This window comes from Lipomyces japonicus (genome assembly GCF_038497905.1).
Source record: "Lipomyces japonicus strain CBS 7319 unplaced genomic scaffold V1514scaffold_18, whole genome shotgun sequence".
Classification (NCBI taxonomy): Eukaryota; Fungi; Ascomycota; class Lipomycetes; order Lipomycetales; family Lipomycetaceae; genus Lipomyces; species Lipomyces japonicus.
The window spans coordinates 41,006-59,039 of NW_027117830.1; the positions used below are offsets into that span (position 1 = coordinate 41,006).

Sequence of the window (18,034 nt, forward strand, 5' to 3'; positions counted from 1 at the left end):
TTTGAACTGCTTTTGGTTACTTTCACGATATCATCGAACACGAACCAAGCTAAACAAACAAAAAAACAAAAGAAAATAAAAGAAAATCAATGTGAACCAAAAAAAGACGCACGTTCCATGCCAACAATGCAGGTACGCGCGCGGAGAATTACAGACGTGCAGAAGTGGGCCCTGCATCAGCGCCATGTTTCCGGCCCAACCGAGTTTGATGCTGCAAATGCTGAAACTTGCGTTCAGGATGAAACCATTGACCAAGAACTATAGTGATGAGATTAATTAGACTGATTTTAAAAACAATTCGTATGCCGTTTCTGCGCTCGCGATGAGGTCGGCCCACCGACACCGGCAACGTCGGCTCAGTTATCGCTGTAACTGCAACGATTCCCGACAGTTGTGCTGCCATCGTTCAGGGGCGCACGGGGAGGTTTTTTCTCCACGCGCCATGACGGATAGCGCACAAATGCACTGTGTTGGTGCAGTTGTTCTTGCCATTCCCATCTCTTCGCCCCCCTTTTCAAAATGGGAACCGAGTTTTGTTTTATCATTATTATATTGTTACATCTCCGACAAGCATTTTCTGTGTTGCGCCCTACATTTTTTTTTCTTCTTTTCAAAGCCTTGTTGTGCGATACCTTCGCGTTATTTTCACAACCTATGTCACGCTGGTATTCTTGCATTTGTTGCCATCTGTAACTTTGCCGAATCCTACGGTCACTCCTTTGTTGTTTTAGTCTTTTTTTTTTGTTTTTTTGTTGGCTGCGGCCGTCCTCTCCTTTTATTAAATTACGTTCCGACCCCTTTCGCTCATTTACTCTATTTGATACTTGTTCTTTTGCTTCCAGCTGGTACATTAAACTGCTCACGACTAAGAGAGCTTGTTTACGCTATGGACATCAAACTAGAACACCAAGCCTTCTCCAATTCTGCTAGTCCTATGGGTATGTTTTTATTTTTTATATATGGTGCTGTAATGGGCAGACGACTAAACTCGCCACAGTTAAGACCGCGTTTGATGGTTTCACAACCGGCCAGCCCCAGTTCGATGATATAGACGACGGGGCCACATTATCACCCGGTTCCACTCCTCAAGAGTTGTCCACCACTCCAATAGATTTTGACCAAATCGATTTACTTGCCTCTTTGGCATCATCATCATCATCAACTTCTTCTGCTACCGAAAAGACTGCCGCGCCGTCTCTGAGCCGGCGCGGATCTACTCGAAAGTCTTCCTTGACTCAACAACAAAAGAACAACAAGAGACAGCGCGCGACCGGCGAACAGTTGACCGTTCTCGAAGCTGAATTTACCATGAATCCGGCTCCAAACGCAAAAACGCGCTGCCACATCGCTGACAAGATTAACATGACAGAAAGGTCGGTGCAGATTTGGTTTCAAAACAGGCGGGCAAAGATTAAGCTGCTTGCTAAAAAATCAATCGAAACTGGTGAGGACATTGACTCGATCCCTGAATCGATGAAGCAGTATCTTGCCGTTCAATCTACCGGGCCAGGGTCGAGTAGTTCATCGGCTTATTTTGCTAGAGCATTTGGCTTTGAAGCACCTCATTCAAATGACTTTGACCGGTCCATCAACATGGGGAACATGGCCGATCGATCATTTATTTTACCTGGTTCTGGTGGCATGATCTTACAACAACCCGAACACTCGGCGTCCAAAACGTTAGTAAACAGGTTTAGTTGCAAAACGCTGACGATCGGTAACTGGCGCCGAATTGCATCCACGCCAATGGATCTTGTTGTGTTTTATTTGCCAGCTCAGGCTAGATTTACGTACTACATCAACAGCGAAACCATTGGGTTTAAGATTGAATACCCTTTTTCGTTTGTTAAGAAAATTTATGTTGAAAAACATAAACCTGATATTCAGTTGGGTGCGGAAGACGGATCACAAAACAACAATAATGAATTAGGCGACATTGTGGTAGTCCTTTCTCGTCCTCCGATATTTTATATGGAATCGACCAATACGACGGGTGGATGGTTTGAGACTGATGATTTTACTGAAAGTCATCAGGCCACGACGGTACTGGAACATCGTTTGACGGGACAGGCCAAGGTGTTGGAAGAGCAGTTGTCGGAGTTGTTGTGTCAGAGGACTGATTCCAGTGATAGCTTGAGCCGCAGTGTTCGGAGTAACAGTATTGAGAATAGTGAAAGTGCAATCAACGCCATGAAGATGTTGAATATTGAATCTTCTGCGCCTGTATCGCCCCTTGTCACTGCTATTCAACCAGGTCTGGCTTCAACTTCGATAGGTCATCCGTCGGTGCTAGCCCTCAGTGGAGTCACGCCACAAGATTCTGGTCACAATAAATTGCAACCGAGTCATGCTCACCGTCGGACAAGATCGAGATCGGTTCCGGTCGCAATAGATTTTGCATATTTAATTCCATCTGCCAATTCAGTTAATTATAATACAATCAACGGTTCATTGGCTGCCAATCCTACGCCGTCTTTACCGGGGTTGACGCCTCAACAGTTACAAGTAACAGGTATTGCAGTTGATGCCTCGGTCGCGAGTACGACGATTGATGTAAACAGCCCGGTGCAAATTCCAACCGATGGAGCAGTTTTAAATGGTGGCGGCCATCAGATTGACGCCAGTTTAAACCCGGCGCCCTATTTTGGGGCGTATGACTATGCGTCTGTGCCACAGAGTAATAGCTTTATTGGCTCTGCAACTACAAACGCACCAGTGTTTCCCGCAAACGCGGTCACGGCTGAGCTCACGCCTTCGATCTTGGCTGATGAAGTTTCACTAGACCCGTATGCTATTCAAAATGCGTGGCCTAATAGAGATCAGTCTTTCCCAAGCACGGACGGCGTGTTAGTTTTACCGGAACCTATGGAGTCTACGCCGGTTTTTGACGTTTATTCTCCTGACCAACAGCAACAACAACGACAGCAAGAATTATTACTACCACATGCGAATGCCGGTTCGACCGTGTATCATCAAAACACGTTTGTTAAGCCCTCTTATGAACTTGCCGCCGTTGCGGCGCCAATCTCCACTCAAGAATCTACAGATTACGATATGCTATCGCTCAGCGTTGGCCAATAAATTTTTTTTTTTTACAAAGAAGAAGCAATGGTGTTGGGAGTTTTTGTGTTGGTTTTTTTTTGTTTGACTTTGTTTTTTTAGAATGATATAATTAAAAAAAATTAAGATATGTATGATGTTTTGAATATGTGATTGTATATGTGAATATGATAAATTATTATTGTCGTTATAATAGTGCAATAAAGTTGTATATATATATATATGAGATTGAGTAAATTGTGAATGCTTCTACCTTTTGAAACATTCAAGGTTTTAATTCTTCATGTTTTCGTATAGTAGATGCTGAGTAGTTTATAATATATTGTGATTCGCTTTGTTTTCATTCGCCAGTGAAACAGAACAGAGATAAAAAAATTCACTCATGCCGTTTCAGACGTTTGATATGACATGAATGTCATATTTCTGTATTACCAACCAAGTAAACCAATTCAAAATTGTTGCAAAAAAAAAAAAAATTTAGAGTTGGCCTTCGAGCCATCGCATTTCGTCTTCCATGTTGACCAATGCTTGCTCGATCTTGGCCTGCATGGCATCTAATCCGTCATGCAATTCTGGATTATCACGAATCTCGTCATCATGTTCAGTTTGAATTGATTGTAATAATTCAGTAAACTGGTGCATTTGTGATTTCATTTGCATGACCGAGACCTCGAGCGATCGCATGCGGGCCTTGATTGCCTCCTTTGAGATTTCCGCGCTTGCTTGTGGTGGCAATGTCGTTGAAGTTTTGTTTAATTCAAGATCAAGGTCCTTGGATGATGAGGGCAAATCATGGATTGTCTGATCAGACATTTTTTTATTTTTTTGGAACCGGTATTAATAGAAATGATTTTCAACCAATGTGAAATAGATTTAAAGGAATTCACCAAAATGACGTCGGGAATTTCAGGGGGTCTTGCCCACTTTGCTAAGCAAAGTTTAGTCCAATCTTTACTCTTGTTTGCATCGAACGTACCAGTTATATTTTTCAACATTTTTAATATCTTTAGCTATTACCAACTTATTGTTACGTATTGTTTTTTTTTTTTAAAAAATTTTTTAATTTGTTCAGATTTAGTGTCACTGAATATGAATTAAAATCAAAGGTCAAACAATTTCGCCAATGTTTAAAAAAAAAAAAAAAAAAAGACGACAAAAGCTTTTCACATGTTTGCAATATTTAAATTTTTTTTAAACATTTACAACATTTTTTTTTTTTTTTACGGTGCATTAATATCAAAGACTTTGTTAAATATAAACAAACAGTTGTTTACCATGCCCAAGATTTCCAAATCACCCAATACCTGCTCACATCTTAAAAAAAAAAAAAAAAAAAAGAGGGCCAGAAACATCACGTTCCTTTTGAAAACGATGATCTGGTCATCCAGATTTATTAAAATCATGGCTGTTGACGGTTACATCAACAATAACAGCAGTACAACAACCGCCCAAGGCGGATTTAGAAAAGGTCGTGCGTCTGCTTTACTGCTGCTGACTAATCAATCAATCATATTAACGTCATTTCACGAATCCACGGCACATATCGTCCGTCACCTTCTTGGATTATCCATACCAATTGACTCAACCCAACGCATATTTTTTATTTGAAACAATTGCCAGCGGAAATTAAATATGGTTCAGCTTGCATTTATTGGTCTTGGTAACATGGGCCTTGTAGGTTTTACATATTAATTGATAGCATTTGCTACGTGCTTTTTTCCAAGCTAACATTGTCCTCGTTATGTTTTTTTAAAAAAAGGCCATTGCCAACAATCTTATTGCCAAGGGCAACTTGGATTCACCCCTTCTGGTTTGGAACAGGTCAGCCAAGAAATACGAGGGCCTGACCGATCAGGGCAAATACACGATCGCGTCATCTTTGGAAGAAGCCATTTCCAAGGCCGACATTATCTTCACCATCTTGAGCAACGACGAAGTTGTTAACGCGGTTTATGATACCGCGCTTAAAATTTCTGATGGCGTGAAAGGCAAAACTTTTGTGGAGGCATCAACCATTCACCCGGACACGACCCGTGGGCTTGAAAAAAGTGCGACCGAAGCCGGTGCCGAGTTCGTGGCATCACCAGTTTTCGGCGCGCCCGCTATCGCGGTTGCCGGCGCGCTGGTTTTTGTTTTGTCCGGTTCAAAGATTGGCATTGAAAAGATTAAGCCTTACATTGTGGGCGTGACGGGAAAGCAAATCATTGATCTGTCTGATGACAATGATGTCGGTAAGGCACTCAAGCTCAAGATCACGGGCAATTCGATTATCCTGGGCATGGTCGAATCCCTTTCCGAGGCTCACGTGCTTGCCGACAAGTCCGGACTTGGCACGGATAATTTCGAAAAATTTATCGAAGCCGTGTTTGGATCGTCACCGTACCTGCCTTACTCGAAGCGGCTCACCGGAGGTGACTACATCCCGCATGTCCCCAAATTTGCGGCACCATTGGCTGCCAAGGATGCAAGACACGCCATTAGTCTGGCAAAGGAGAGTGGAGTTTCGTTACCGATTGTGGAAATTGCTAATAAGAATTTGACCGAGGCAGCTGAAGAGTTTGGAGAGCGAAGTGACATTACTTCCATCTACGGTGTCTTGCGTCAAAAGGCAGGCCTTCCGCTGGCGAAGTAGACACATGTATACAAGGAGTAATGTTTTTATTTATTTATTTAAATTCTAGATTAAAGCTCCAAACTTCTTTGCCCTATCGATTGCAATGTCACAGATGGCCTAAAAAATGAATATCAGCTGTCGAGTTAAATAAACAACAAAAAGAGCTTACATTAATGGCTTCTTTTTTTTCTAGCTCGTAGTCTGCTCGGTCGATTCTTTGCCTTGCGTTATCGAATATCTGATCCCGAGATCGGCCATTGACGAAAACAACGTACCGCAAACCGGGAAACTTGACTTCGTATTCTTTGTTTATTTTCTCAAACCGTTCAGTTTCTCCTTGCAGGCTTGCTTGCTCGGCAATCGAATGTACTGATTCGACCTTGCGAGCACCCAGCCGGGGGTGAGCGGCCAAGATTTCAAACAACACGAGCCTTTGCGCCGGGTTTTTAGTAGATTCTGCACCTAAACTATAAAACAACGTGCGAGCAAGTTCAATCAGTTCAGTATATGTCGTGACACTTGCAAGATGAGGCAACAGAAACGATTCCAACGCGGGCGAAGGTTCAAACAGGTGCGCAATGATGCCGACCCATTCCTGGGTTGAAAGAGAACCGAGACTGGCAGGTGACGGCAAAACGTATGATGACATTTGTTAAATATTTCAAAAACTGTGCAATGGCGTTCGAACTTATCTGAAATAAAAACAGAAGCAATAAATTAAGGTCACGGGGAGTGAATACTTTATATTTTGTGCAACCTGTCATTTTAGAGATGGAGATGGCCGAACTTTTAAGGTTCTAAATCAATTTCGGATTCCGCCGCTGGTTTCTTGGTACATATTAACGCCAACTCTGATAAGCCGTACAAGTTATATGAAATAGTAAACTTACATGGCATATGGGTTCAAATTATTTAAGCAAGCAAAAATCATGGTTATATATATAATTGGCATGAAATAACCATGGAATCGAGAGAGATGCTCTTGTGTTATAGCAACGTTCAGAATGGATTGTTAAAAACAAGCCATAATACAAACCAAAATCAAGCAACAGCCACATGCAACAGTAATGACTGTATACATCATCAATGGTGATATTCTTCAAATCGATTCGGTATTTGACTCGTTCAATTTTTATTTTTATTTTATTTTCTTTGTTTTGCGTGGTGCTCCGTCGTGGAAAAACCAATTAATGACGTTTTAATTGACAGACAGATTAGGCAAGATGCGAACTTTTATGTCTCTAAAACGTTCACAATTGGGCCCTTAAATTAAAATTTGCTATACTTGTCCAATAAATAATTGTGACTTTCAGTTTTCATTTTGTTTATTTTATTTTTTTTGTTAAGGAATATTCATATTAAGCGAGGGAAGCTTCGTTTGTTGGGGTTACCGGTATAGGGTTACCCTTATTGGTGTTTAAATCCGGGGAAAACTTGGAGCATTTTAGATAGTTATAACCAACAATAACTTTGTTACCTTTTGTCTTTCCACTCTTCCCTATATCGCAAAAGCAAATAAAAAAAATCATTATGGAATTAAACCGTCAACCTCCGCCGACCCGGCGGTTTTCAACTGGTGAAAGGGAAAACGCAATTGACCGAACAGTACCGGTACTGCCACCAGCGCTGGAATTTGATGAGCACAATTATTTTGATCATAATGCGCCGCCTGAATATTTAGATGGCATGACAAAGCAAGTGCAAAAATTTCTTGATTTTCATAAACACAATAGAGTTGTGTTAGTTACGGTAAATACTATTTTTTGTTTATAACCTGTTGGGCGCTCGCTGACTTTATATTATGTAGTCAGGAGGAACGACGGTTCCGTTGGAAAACCAAACCGTTCGGTTTATCGATAATTTTTCCGCCGGAACAAGAGGTGCCACGTCAGCTGAATATTTTTTGGAACAAGGTTATGCTGTTTTATTTTTGCATCGGCAATTTAGTTTGTTGCCATATTCTAGGCATTACTCACATTCGACTCATTGCTTTTTGGATTACATGGATGAACGAGACGGCAGCGTGGTTGGTACGTAATTTGTTTAAGCAAGGTTTGATTGAGGGAAAAAAAAATTATATTAATATGTTTGAATAGTCGACCCGAAATATCAGGAGGAAATGCTGTCGGTTCTTCGCAAGTATCAGGCAGCACGGACAAAAAATTTGCTGCTATTACTACCGTTTACTACGATTAATCAATATTTACATACTTTGCGGGCCATAAGCGTCATAATGCAGCCTCTTGAGTCACGCGCATTGTTCTACTTGGCGGCAGCCGTCTCGGATTTTTTCATTCCACCTAGCCGGATTCCAGAACACAAGATCCAGTCAAAAGGTGGAGGGAATAAGCTGGTTATGGATCTTGACCCGGTACCAAAGTTCTTAAACAGGTTAGTCGAGAAATGGGCCCCGTCGGCCATGATAATTTCCTTCAAGTTGGAAACCGACCCAACGATTTTGATCTTCAAGGCCGAGCAAGCACTGGAGAGATATTCACATCAATTAGTGATTGGAAATTTATTGCAAACTCGAAAGACCGAAGTCGTGTTTGTCGGGCCAGGTCAGAATCATGATTGGCTGAGGCTGAGTGACGAGCAGCAGGCGGACGGCATAGAAATCGAATGCATGATCATTCCAGCCGTGGTCAAGCTGCACAGTCAATGGATAAATCGGCGGTGATTGACTTGATTCAGAAATATGGTGATCAATATGAATTATAGATAAGCCAACCGTAAGTATCCACAAACGTTCCTCAATATGTTATAATCTTGTCCTTCGTAACGCTTGCGCGTTCTCGGGAACGCAAAGCAATAACTTTGCGGGAACCCCGACGTACGTAAGTTCACGCCCAGGCAATGTGAGCGATCGTTTATGAACATGAACACGTAACAGTAAACAATGTTTGCTAACTAACGTATGTGTGGTGTGTAAGTGTGTCCTCTACACGTATCTTCTAACACGTGACCTAAAAGATTCCACTGTCAGGACCCTGCAACGCAAAATATACATGTATAGAGAAACACGGGAGAAAGAATATAAAGAAAAGAAGAAAGAAAGAACAAATAAAATACGGCCTCCCTTCCCAGTTATAACACACTCAGAAACTCCTCCCCATATCCCTTATCGTGCCATTCCCCGTACGCTTGCCCACACAATACGTGCGTACGGTCTACCTCAGAGTGACACATAAGCATTGGAAATTGACAAGTAACAATTATGTAATGCAAATTGGATGATATGCGAACATTCGCTATTCGTATTCGCACAAACACGATGAATAAAACGCAACTGACTGCGTATTGCGATGCCGCTAAGGGGAAAATAGTTTACGCTATACTTAAATAGGTAATACGAGCGATTACTATACGATAGCTATACGATCACTATATACGAATAGTTAATGGAAAATGCTGGCTGCCCTTGATGGGTTAGGGCGCGCAACGGAGCGCGTATTTGATTTCATCTATTTATTGAACGCTGGGCCTCGGGATGATGTTGAATGAATATAGTCACTAATTTTTTTTTTTTAATTTCAAAGCAGCCTCATCTTGAGATAACCATTTTTTTTTTTTGGTATCATGCAATAGTTTAAATTTTTTTTTTTTCTGAATCCGACCGCCACTGCTTTTGATGGGACTGCTGGATAGCTTAATATCAAATTTCAAGATAAACTTGATTGCAGCATCATTGTTTGGATCTGGTAACGACATTCAAGTGAGACCAACAAGTATGTTTTTACACGGTGTGGGTGGGGTTGCCTTTTGCATGCATTAACGCTTTTTGATGTAGGTCGCATACCTGGCGCGTTTGATTACAGCGACGATGACGAGCAGGACGATGACGCTCAGGAAAGGTCAACCCGTACTTCCGCAGTCGACATTCCAAGCAACAAGCAATTTTCACCCATCATTGGATCATTAGGATCGAATCCAAACAACAGCGTAACCGATCCATTGTCAATTCAGATCCTTCAAAGAGCGAACGCGGACCGGCCGGGCCTGCCCCGCCGCACGACTGGGTCCAGCATCCTCGACAGTGCTGTTCCAAAGCAAATCAGGAGAGGTTCTCAAGTCAGTAGTTTTAGTCAGCCGTTTCAACATATTTACAATCAATCGGCCGCTGCTGGCAACCTTAGCTCTAGCCTGCGCAACGTCAGCGAATCGTCAACGGCCAAGAAAAAACATGTGTCGTTTATATCCCGATTAACAAGCCGGACGAAACATTCAGATGATGAATTTGATTCGGATCAAGATGATGACCAGGGCAATCATAAAGATAGCACGCCAGTTAAGCGTCAGGAAGGGAACAACGCAGCAATTTTCTTTCAAGAAGACGACGTGACTGTTTCTGCGAATCATCCCAAGTATATTCAAGTTCATGCGCACAGAAAGTTTTCCAAAGATTTCGACCGAGTTTTCCTTGCGCAAGAGCTATACAAACGAGCAGGATCGTCGTATGAAGGTCATGCGAATGAGTCTCTGGTATCATCTGCCAACACGTCCACAACGTCACTTTCTCTTCCGCTTCATAAGCGCGGCGCTGTTTGGTCCATCAAGTTTAGCAAAGATGGCAAGTATTTAGCTACCGGAGGTGAAGATCGAATCGTTCGCGTTTGGTCAGTGATTTCAACCGCGGACGAACGCAGGGCGTTTAAGAAGGCGGAAGAGGACTTGGATGGGATCGAGATCTCGGTGTCTGATTTTCAATCGTCACATCGTCATCGTGCGAGTGGAATTTGGAACGGGTCTTCGTCTTCAAGGAAAAAAAGGCTTAATGCCCCAGTATTTCACCCCGTGCCGTTCCGAGAATTTGTCGGACACAAGTTAGACGTGTTGGACCTATCGTGGAGCAAGAACAATTTTTTGCTGTCATCATCTATGGACAAGACAGTAAGGTTATGGCACGTATCTAGACAAGAATGCTTATGCTGCTTTCAGCATGCTGATTTTGTAACTTCAATCGCATTTCATCCGTTGGACGATCGTTTTTTTTTGTCGGGATCGTTAGATTCACGGCTTCGTTTGTGGAGCATTCCAGATAAAGAAGTGGTTTTTTGGAAGGAAGTTCCCGATCTAATCACCGCGGTCGCTTTTTCTTCCGATGGCTCAACTTCCATGGCCGGTACTTTTACGGGCCTGTGCATGTTTTTTGAAACCGAGGGACTCAAGTACCAGACAAAAATGCAAGTCAGATCAACACATGGCAAAAATTCAAAAGGGGCCAAAATAACCGGAATTGAGTTGCTCAAGGCTGCGCCCAATGGAATGTCCAGGGAGTCAAAGTTGCTGATAACCAGTAATGATTCTCGCATTAGATTGTATAACATTACCGACAAGTCGTTAGAAGTAAAGTTAAAGGGAAATGAAAATAGTTATTCGCAAATCCGGGCATCTTCATCAGAAGATGGCAGCTACATTATAGTGGGGAGTGAGGATTGCAAGGTGTACATTTGGAACACAAACTCGTTCCATTCGGAGTCCAAAGACAAGCATTCTTATGAATATTTTACTGGTACGTCATGATTTTTTTTTAAAAAAAAAAGATTGCAGCTTGAGAAATCTTATTAACGAGAACCAGCTTATTCTACGATAGTGACTGAAGCAGTTTTCGCTCCATTGGCGACAGCGGAATTACTAGCACGGTCTGGTGACCCCATATTTAATGCGGGCCAATTCATTCCAGGGCAGACCGGAAATGGGAAGCACAGTGAAACCAGTTTGCGTGATCGGTCAGTAAATTATAATATTATCGTGACTGCAGATCAAACCGGACGGATTAAAGTGTTTAGGCAGGACTGCGCATATGAAAAACGCAAGCGAGCAGCAGAAGACGCGGTGTTGATAGAAAAGACAGCGTCGCCTCGAGGTTCAATCAAAGAGGGACTGTCAGGCAATGCAAAAGATTTGGAAATAGGGAGTGATCGACGTCGGCGGTCAATGTCAAAGAAACGGAACATCAGCATCAGAATGGCAAGAAGTAAATCGAATGACTCAACAAGAACATTTCCACTGAGCAGATCAAAAACTTTTGATGATAGAACACTTGAAGTGTCTCATGATGACGGCCAAAGAGGGCAAGAAAATGCTTGGATGAAAAGACCATCGGTAGGTACGCCAACACGAGCATATTATTCAGATAACACGGCTATCCATTCATCTAGTCGGCATAGAAGCAGCATTACACCGCCGCCTAGCGCGATAGAGCCGCTTGTTGCAGACCATCAATCTGCAAATACTATAAAATTGTCGACAGACGTGGAAAACGGCGGGAGCGAAAACGATACTCTAGACCAGTTGATGTGTAAACGGTGCGGAGGACGGGATTTTAAAGCATTGATCACAACGCAACGAACGACAAGGCTTGTTTGCTCGAATTGCAAAGCAGTCCGAGAGGAACCTGCCAGGCAGAGATGAAAGCCTGTATAAAAGTTCAGGGACGGAACAGAGAAAAAAAGGCATTGTATGATAGTGGTGAGAACATAGACTTGTAATGGGCAACGGAAAGGTATGGCGCATATGGCTGTGTCACAGCCTCTAGCATATATGGGTGGAGCTATTTAATTTGTATACGTTGAATCATGTATTGTATTATCTTTAGCGTGTACGGTGCATCAAACGGCGCTTCCGAAAAAATGAGTCGGGGTCATTTATTACATAATGGGAACTGATTGAATAATTCTTTGTCTAACAACTGCGCCACAAGCGTGAACTGGAAACGCGCCAAACAATAGCACAGCCTTGGCCATGCTGGCGCTCTCAATGCATGCCAAATATTCGTACGAACCAGGTCTGTTTGGTTTGTGCAATTTTTTCGTTCATTTTTTTTTTTGGTTTGTGCTGGGGCCATCATCATTTTTTAAGGAAATTATTTTTGTCTGTCGTTTGAAGTTTGTTCAGATCATTATTATATGTGAGTTTTGTTTTGGCAATCGTTCTATTCTTAGCCGCTTCGTGGTGCGTACTTGTCTAACTAAGCCCTTCTGCCATGTCTCATTCTTAGTATATCTCAATCTTTTTTTATTTTATTTTTTTAAATAACTTGGTTTTGCTTCCAGATCTAATATGACCTCGCCCAATGGTTTTGGTCATGATGGGTCTGGCGGCAGTGCAGGCAGTTTCTTTACGCCTTCCGGCTCTCTTCACCAAAGGCCATCATTTGATCTTGATATTGACCTCAACCGTAAACTAAACAGTCAACAGCAGCAATACAATTCAAGTTCTGGTACATCTGCATTTTCTGTGGAGCACCAGCAGCAACCACAAGAGGGAGCTGTTGCTTCATTCTTGTATTCAGATCCGCCACCGTTGATGTCCGCCCGCGATTTTGCCAGCTCGCACAGGCATCAACTGTCTGCCTTGCCACCTATTGACACTCGCGTTAACTCTGATTCAGAGTATACGTCCAGGTTGGCTGAGCCTGTACTGTCCACTGCAAATACCCCGCCATTTAATGCTGATCCTCCGCGACAACGCAAACGTGGCTTTAGTTTGCGTACTCAGCTTTTTAACCGGACTATCGAACAACAATCAGCACGCACGCCGATTGAAATGTCAGAGAATATCAATTCATTTATACCGACTCCTTCGTATAGTCCATATGAACCGTCCAGATCTCCGGTGGCGGAAGAGGATCAGGAGAATCAGCACGTTGACAACTTTCATGGACAAAAGACTATCGATGCGATTGATTCAAGAACATATACAAGCGCTGGCATGAGTTTTATCAATCTACCTAATTACTCTTCTTGGGCTTCGACCAGGCTTTTTGATACCGGTTTCAAGGGCAAATTCGATAAAGTTTCTGAAGGGTTTAAAAATTTTCTTTTTGGAACAAAGAAAATTCATCCTTCAAAAAATGGCAGGTGCATTCCATTTGACTTGTTGTCCACGTCTGCTTTTAGTCTTGTTGACGAAAGGACGTCAAGGTCTTATGTATCGAATGTTATAGTGTCCTCAGTTTACAACCGTTACAATGCTGTACCTTTGCTACTATTTGCTCAATTTTCTAAACTGGCCAACGTGTAAGTGCTTACATGTCGAGAATAAGTTTTATGATGCATTAATAATTTTTTTATTTCTATATGTAGCTATTTTCTTGTCGTTTCTGTTTTACAAATAGTTCCTAATTTTTCTACCACTGGTACTTACAATTCGTTGATTACGTTTTTGTTTTTTACGGCGATTGCGATGGCCAGAGAAGGATTTGACGATTGGCAAAGACATCGGCAAGATAAGGCTGAAAATAACAAAGAAGCGCTTGTTGCTGAGGTTGATTGTTCAAACGTTACTGAGAGACTCGTTAAATGGAAGAAGACTGCATGGAAGGATATCAAAGTAGGAGACATTGTCAAGCTATCCAGAAATGATTGGGTGCCATGTGATTTAATTCTTTTCCACGGCGATGGACTTGGTGACGTTGCATATGTTGAAACAGCGGCATTGGATGGCGAAACAAATCTTAAAAATAAGATCGCTCTGCCTTGTTTGCGCGAAATGGCCAATGAAGATAATGACCTGGCTGGCGAAGATTCAATAGCCGATTTTGTCATTGAAGATCCCAACACTGATCTCTATAACTTCGATGGCAACGTGACCGTCAAAAGAACCAAATACTCCCTTACCAACGATCACGTCATTTATAGAGGTTCAATTCTTCGAAATACAAATAGAGCCATTGGCATGGTGATTTTTACTGGACAGGAAACCAAAATTAGGATGAATGCTCAGCAAGCACCTCGCGTGAAAGCTCCCAAATTACAAGGCCGGATTAATAAAATTATTATTTTTATGGTTTTTTTTGTCGTATTTCTTGCAGCATTTTGCACTGTTGCTGAACGAGTCTGGGTTTCAACCAATAACAGTAATGATCATTTGCCTTGGTATCTTCCATCGGACGGAATCGCGTTGGCACCTCTTCTTATGAGCTTCATCATTATGTACAACACTTTAATTCCTTTATCATTATATGTTTCGATGGAGATTGTCAAGCTTGGTCAACGTGTCATGTTGACATGGGACGTGGACATGTATTACGAGCCTACCAACACGCCGTGCGAAGCACACACATCGTCTATTAATGAAGAGCTCGGTCAGATCTCTTACGTTTTCTCTGACAAAACTGGCACGTTGACGGACAATATCATGGTTTTTAGGAAAATAACCGTGGCAGGTCATGCATGGCTTCATGATCTAGACATTCAGAACGAGTTTTTAAAGGATGAAATTAAAAAGATTAAAGACGAGCCCCGTCGTTATCGAACGTCCGGTCTTTCTCATAATCATGCTCGTGCTTCGACTTCATTTGAAGGTCAATCCAAATTTGGCACCAAGGCTCATGTGCGTTCAAAGAGTTTAATACAGCCAAGTACTGCAGGAATGTCAGGCGCGTTTCGGCGTGCGCAGACATTAGAGACCGAGTTGGAACGTAAGTCTTCTAGCCGCAAAAATAGTGCTGTTAGTGTGGCAGCCAGCAGTCCGACGCAGTGGAAGTCTTCCGCGTACGGGCCTCCTTCTGCAACCCCTTCTACAGCTCATGAACAGCCAACGTTTAGAAGATCATCATTGGAACTTTTGCAATATCTTCAACTTCGACCAAACACTAATTTTTCCCGCAGTGCCAGGCTATTTTTGATGACTATCGCGATCTGTCACGCTTGCATCCCTGATAAGAGCGGAGAAGAAGTAGCGGATGAAGAAGAGATTGAAGAAATGGATGAGGATTCAAAGATAAAGTATCAAGCTGCTTCACCGGATGAGATTGCGCTTGTCACAGCCGCGCGAGACCTTGGGTTTGTTGTGGTCGATCGTCAGTTCCAAACTGTCACGGTCAAATCATATCCTCACGGTTTTGATGAAACACCAGCAATTGATGTTTATGAGATTTTACATACCATTGAATTTTCATCAAATCGAAAGAGAATGTCAGTTGTGGTCCGCTTTCCGGATGGCAGAATTTGTCTTATTTGCAAAGGCGCAGATTCGGTCGTGTTTGAGCGGTTGCGATCATACAAATTGGCAGAATCAAAGAAGGCTGAAGTTCAACGACGCGTAATTCTTCGCAAAAACACAGAGGCAAATCGTGCGATTGCTGCCAGAGATAGCATGGCGATTGAAAGAAGTGGTGATTCAGTGTCTGCCGGACCTTCGTCAGCAAGACCAAGTTTTTCACTTGGCAGACCAAGTTTAAATATAAAGCGAAAGGAGACACTTGGTCATTTGGATGATTTTCTCAAGCATGCTCAAGCTAGAGAAGCTGGTACTGACGTCTTACAAACACCGCGGATGTCAGTCGATATTGATTTAGCAAGTGCTTCCAATGCCATGAATTTTCACTCGATGACCTATGGCGAAAACGTACCTGAAGCAGCAAGGAATGCAATCACGCAATCAGCGTTTCTGGATGCTTTGGTAGATGAAAGTATTGTGACTGATACGGCAACCGTGTTCGAGAATACGCTTAGTCATATTGACGAGTTCGCTACCGAGGGGCTTCGAACATTAGTATATGCCCATAAATTCATGACTGACGATGAGTTCAAACATTGGGATAAGATTTATACTGATGCAATTACAAGTCTTGATAATAGAGCACAAAAAATAGAATCAGCTGGAGAGTTGGTTGAAAACGATCTTGAACTTTGCGGCGCAACAGCAATTGAGGACAAACTGCAAGTTGGTGTTCCAGAAGCCATAGACAAACTCAGACGGGCTGGAATAAAGCTTTGGATGCTTACGGGAGACAAGCGTGAAACTGCAATCTCAATCGGTCACTCGTGCCGCTTGATTCACGATTACTCTACGGTCATGATTTTGCAATCGCAAGATCCTGACATGGCCAGCAAGATGGCAGCTGCTATGCTTGAACTGGAGTCTGGAAATATCGCACATTGCGTTGTTGTTGTTGATGGAGGCACGCTTACCATTATCGAAAAGGACATGACTCTGATGACCTTGTTTGTTGATCTTGGAGTGAAAGCAGATTCAGTTATTTGTTGCCGAGCCAGTCCATCGCAGAAAGCCCTGCTCGTGACCGCTGTAAGATCCAAGGTTAAAACCGCGGTGACTCTTGCAGTTGGTGATGGCGCGAATGATATTGCCATGATTCAAGCTGCAGATGTTGGTATTGGTATTGCAGGCAAAGAAGGTCTTCAAGCATCACGGTCCTCGGATTTTTCAGTTGGTCAGTTTAGGTTTTTGTTAAAATTATTACTGGTTCATGGACGCTGGAACTATGTGGTATGATACAAAGCAATTTTTTTTTTGTTTAAAAAGTTCATTACTGATAGGTTTTCTAGCGCCTGAGTAAATACGTTTTATCGACATTTTACAAGGAATTTTTCTTTTATCTGACTCAGGCCATGTTTCAGAGGTTCACCATGTATTCTGGTTCGAGTTTGTACGAATCAATATCATTGACCATGTATAATACGTTGTTCACGTCCTTGCCTGTACTTTGCTTGGGTATTTTCATGCAAGACTTGAGTCCGGAGACGCTGGTTGCTGTGCCGGAACTCTATTCGACTAGTCGTCTTAATAAGCATTTCAACCTACGAATTTTTGTTGGTTGGATGGCTGTCGCTTCTTCACAAGCTGTGCTAGTCACGTTCACCATGTTTTATGTTTATGCAATTATGTGGCCGAGAGATAATGGCTTATATCCTATGGGAACGCTAAATTTTGCTGCCATTATTTTTGCTATCGCGGTCAAGCTCAATTTTGTGGAGATGCATAATAGGACCATACTTTCGTTTGCGTCTTTAATTATATCAGAATGTGGTTGGTTTCTTTGGACATTGTTCTTAACTGAGATTTATCCGGACAAGATCACTAAATATATTGTCAAGGATAGCTTAATCAAAACGTTTGGTCCGGATGCGACCTGGTGGGCAACTTTTTTCCTTGCATGCGGTGTTGCGGTTGTATTTGATCTGGCATTGGTCGCATTACGTTGCGCTATTTTCCCATCAGATACTGATATTTTCGAAGAGATAGAGAAAGATGAATTACTTCGTGCCAGGTTGGAGCAAGATGCGATACTGGAATTGTCAAATAGCTGGGAAGGTGATGAACGTCATAAAAAGCGACAACAATTAATGCAAAAAAAGGCAGCCGAGTTGAGGTCAGACTCCACAGACGAATATGAAATTCAAGAAATTCTTCGACGACGGGCCGATGACATGTCACACCGTTATAGTTCAGGTCGGACAAACAACGGTCGCCAAAGTTTTGCTAGTGAATGGAGTGCTCAGATTGGGAACACGCCTACCGCAACAAGCGCAGCAGGAATTGGCAAAGTTCGTTTTAGTTCAGAATTATCTTAGAACGGACCATGAAAGATTTGTAGTTGTAGTTGTATTTGTT

The 18,034-nt window shown here is 42.4% G+C and overlaps 6 protein-coding genes across 6 annotated transcripts; 5 read left to right on the plus strand and 1 right to left on the minus strand.

The window, feature by feature from the left end:
• The first annotated feature begins 19 nt into the window (after positions 1-19).
• V1514DRAFT_330493 (uncharacterized protein) lies at positions 20-3,269 on the plus strand. Its single transcript, XM_066927506.1, has 2 exons — positions 20-938; positions 998-3,269. Exons 1-2 carry the CDS (start codon positions 323-325, stop codon positions 3,079-3,081), a joined length of 2,700 nt encoding a protein of 899 aa, XP_066783470.1. The 5' UTR covers positions 20-322; the 3' UTR covers positions 3,082-3,269.
• A 1,341-nt stretch (positions 3,270-4,610) lies between these two features.
• V1514DRAFT_330500 (NAD binding domain of 6-phosphogluconate dehydrogenase-domain-containing protein) lies at positions 4,611-5,855 on the plus strand. The gene is made up of 2 exons (XM_066927507.1): positions 4,611-4,734; positions 4,820-5,855. Exons 1-2 carry the CDS (start codon positions 4,693-4,695, stop codon positions 5,690-5,692), a joined length of 915 nt encoding a protein of 304 aa, XP_066783471.1. The 5' UTR covers positions 4,611-4,692; the 3' UTR covers positions 5,693-5,855.
• Positions 5,715-6,439, minus strand: V1514DRAFT_53888 (Oxo-4-hydroxy-4-carboxy-5-ureidoimidazoline decarboxylase). Its single transcript, XM_066930056.1, has 2 exons — positions 5,844-6,439; positions 5,715-5,791 (listed from the first exon to the last, which is right to left on the minus strand). The coding sequence occupies exons 1-2, from the start codon at positions 6,321-6,323 to the stop codon at positions 5,738-5,740; spliced, it is 534 nt and encodes a 177-aa protein (XP_066783472.1). The 5' UTR covers positions 6,324-6,439; the 3' UTR covers positions 5,715-5,737.
• Positions 6,440-6,764: 325 nt separating this feature from the next.
• V1514DRAFT_53884 (DNA/pantothenate metabolism flavoprotein) lies at positions 6,765-8,518 on the plus strand. Its single transcript, XM_066930055.1, has 3 exons — positions 6,765-7,423; positions 7,482-7,704; positions 7,771-8,518. The coding sequence occupies exons 1-3, from the start codon at positions 7,205-7,207 to the stop codon at positions 8,352-8,354; spliced, it is 1,026 nt and encodes a 341-aa protein (XP_066783473.1). The 5' UTR covers positions 6,765-7,204; the 3' UTR covers positions 8,355-8,518.
• A 787-nt stretch (positions 8,519-9,305) lies between these two features.
• On the plus strand, positions 9,306-12,088 carry V1514DRAFT_319856 (WD40-repeat-containing domain protein; the record flags this gene model as incomplete). Its single annotated transcript, XM_066925969.1, has 3 exons — positions 9,306-9,402; positions 9,465-11,186; positions 11,253-12,088. The coding sequence occupies 3 exons, from the start codon at positions 9,306-9,308 to the stop codon at positions 12,086-12,088; spliced, it is 2,655 nt and encodes an 884-aa protein (XP_066783474.1).
• An 894-nt stretch (positions 12,089-12,982) lies between these two features.
• V1514DRAFT_280325 (uncharacterized protein) lies at positions 12,983-17,994 on the plus strand (the record flags this gene model as incomplete). The annotated part of the gene is made up of 3 exons (XM_066925034.1): positions 12,983-13,695; positions 13,762-16,909; positions 16,969-17,994. The coding sequence occupies 3 exons, from the start codon at positions 12,983-12,985 to the stop codon at positions 17,992-17,994; spliced, it is 4,887 nt and encodes a 1,628-aa protein (XP_066783475.1).
• Between the last annotated feature and the right edge of the window lie 40 nt (positions 17,995-18,034).

What these genes read in the sequence shown, in the direction of transcription:
- V1514DRAFT_330493 (XM_066927506.1), top strand. Translation starts at nt 323, where the DNA reads ATGAGGTCGGCCCACCGACACCGGCAACGTCGGCTCAGTTATCGCTGT. An exon ending in CAATTCTGCTAGTCCTATGG is followed by an intron (nt 939 to 997) that starts GTATGTTTTTAT and finishes AACTCGCCACAG; the next exon opens with TTAAGACCGCGTTTGATGGT.
- V1514DRAFT_330500 (XM_066927507.1), top strand. Translation starts at nt 4,693, where the DNA reads ATGGTTCAGCTTGCATTTATTGGTCTTGGTAACATGGGCCTT. An exon ending in GTCTTGGTAACATGGGCCTT is followed by an intron (nt 4,735 to 4,819) that starts GTAGGTTTTACA and finishes TTTTAAAAAAAG; the next exon opens with GCCATTGCCAACAATCTTAT.
- V1514DRAFT_53888 (XM_066930056.1), bottom strand. Translation starts at nt 6,323, where the DNA reads ATGTCATCATACGTTTTGCCGTCACCTGCCAGTCTCGGTTCTCTTTCA. An exon ending in AAAAAAAAGAAGCCATTAAT is followed by an intron (nt 5,792 to 5,843) that starts GTAAGCTCTTTT and finishes TTCATTTTTTAG; the next exon opens with GCCATCTGTGACATTGCAAT.
- V1514DRAFT_53884 (XM_066930055.1), top strand. Translation starts at nt 7,205, where the DNA reads ATGGAATTAAACCGTCAACCTCCGCCGACCCGGCGGTTTTCAACTGGT. An exon ending in ATAGAGTTGTGTTAGTTACG is followed by an intron (nt 7,424 to 7,481) that starts GTAAATACTATT and finishes TATATTATGTAG; the next exon opens with TCAGGAGGAACGACGGTTCC. An exon ending in ACGAGACGGCAGCGTGGTTG is followed by an intron (nt 7,705 to 7,770) that starts GTACGTAATTTG and finishes ATGTTTGAATAG; the next exon opens with TCGACCCGAAATATCAGGAG.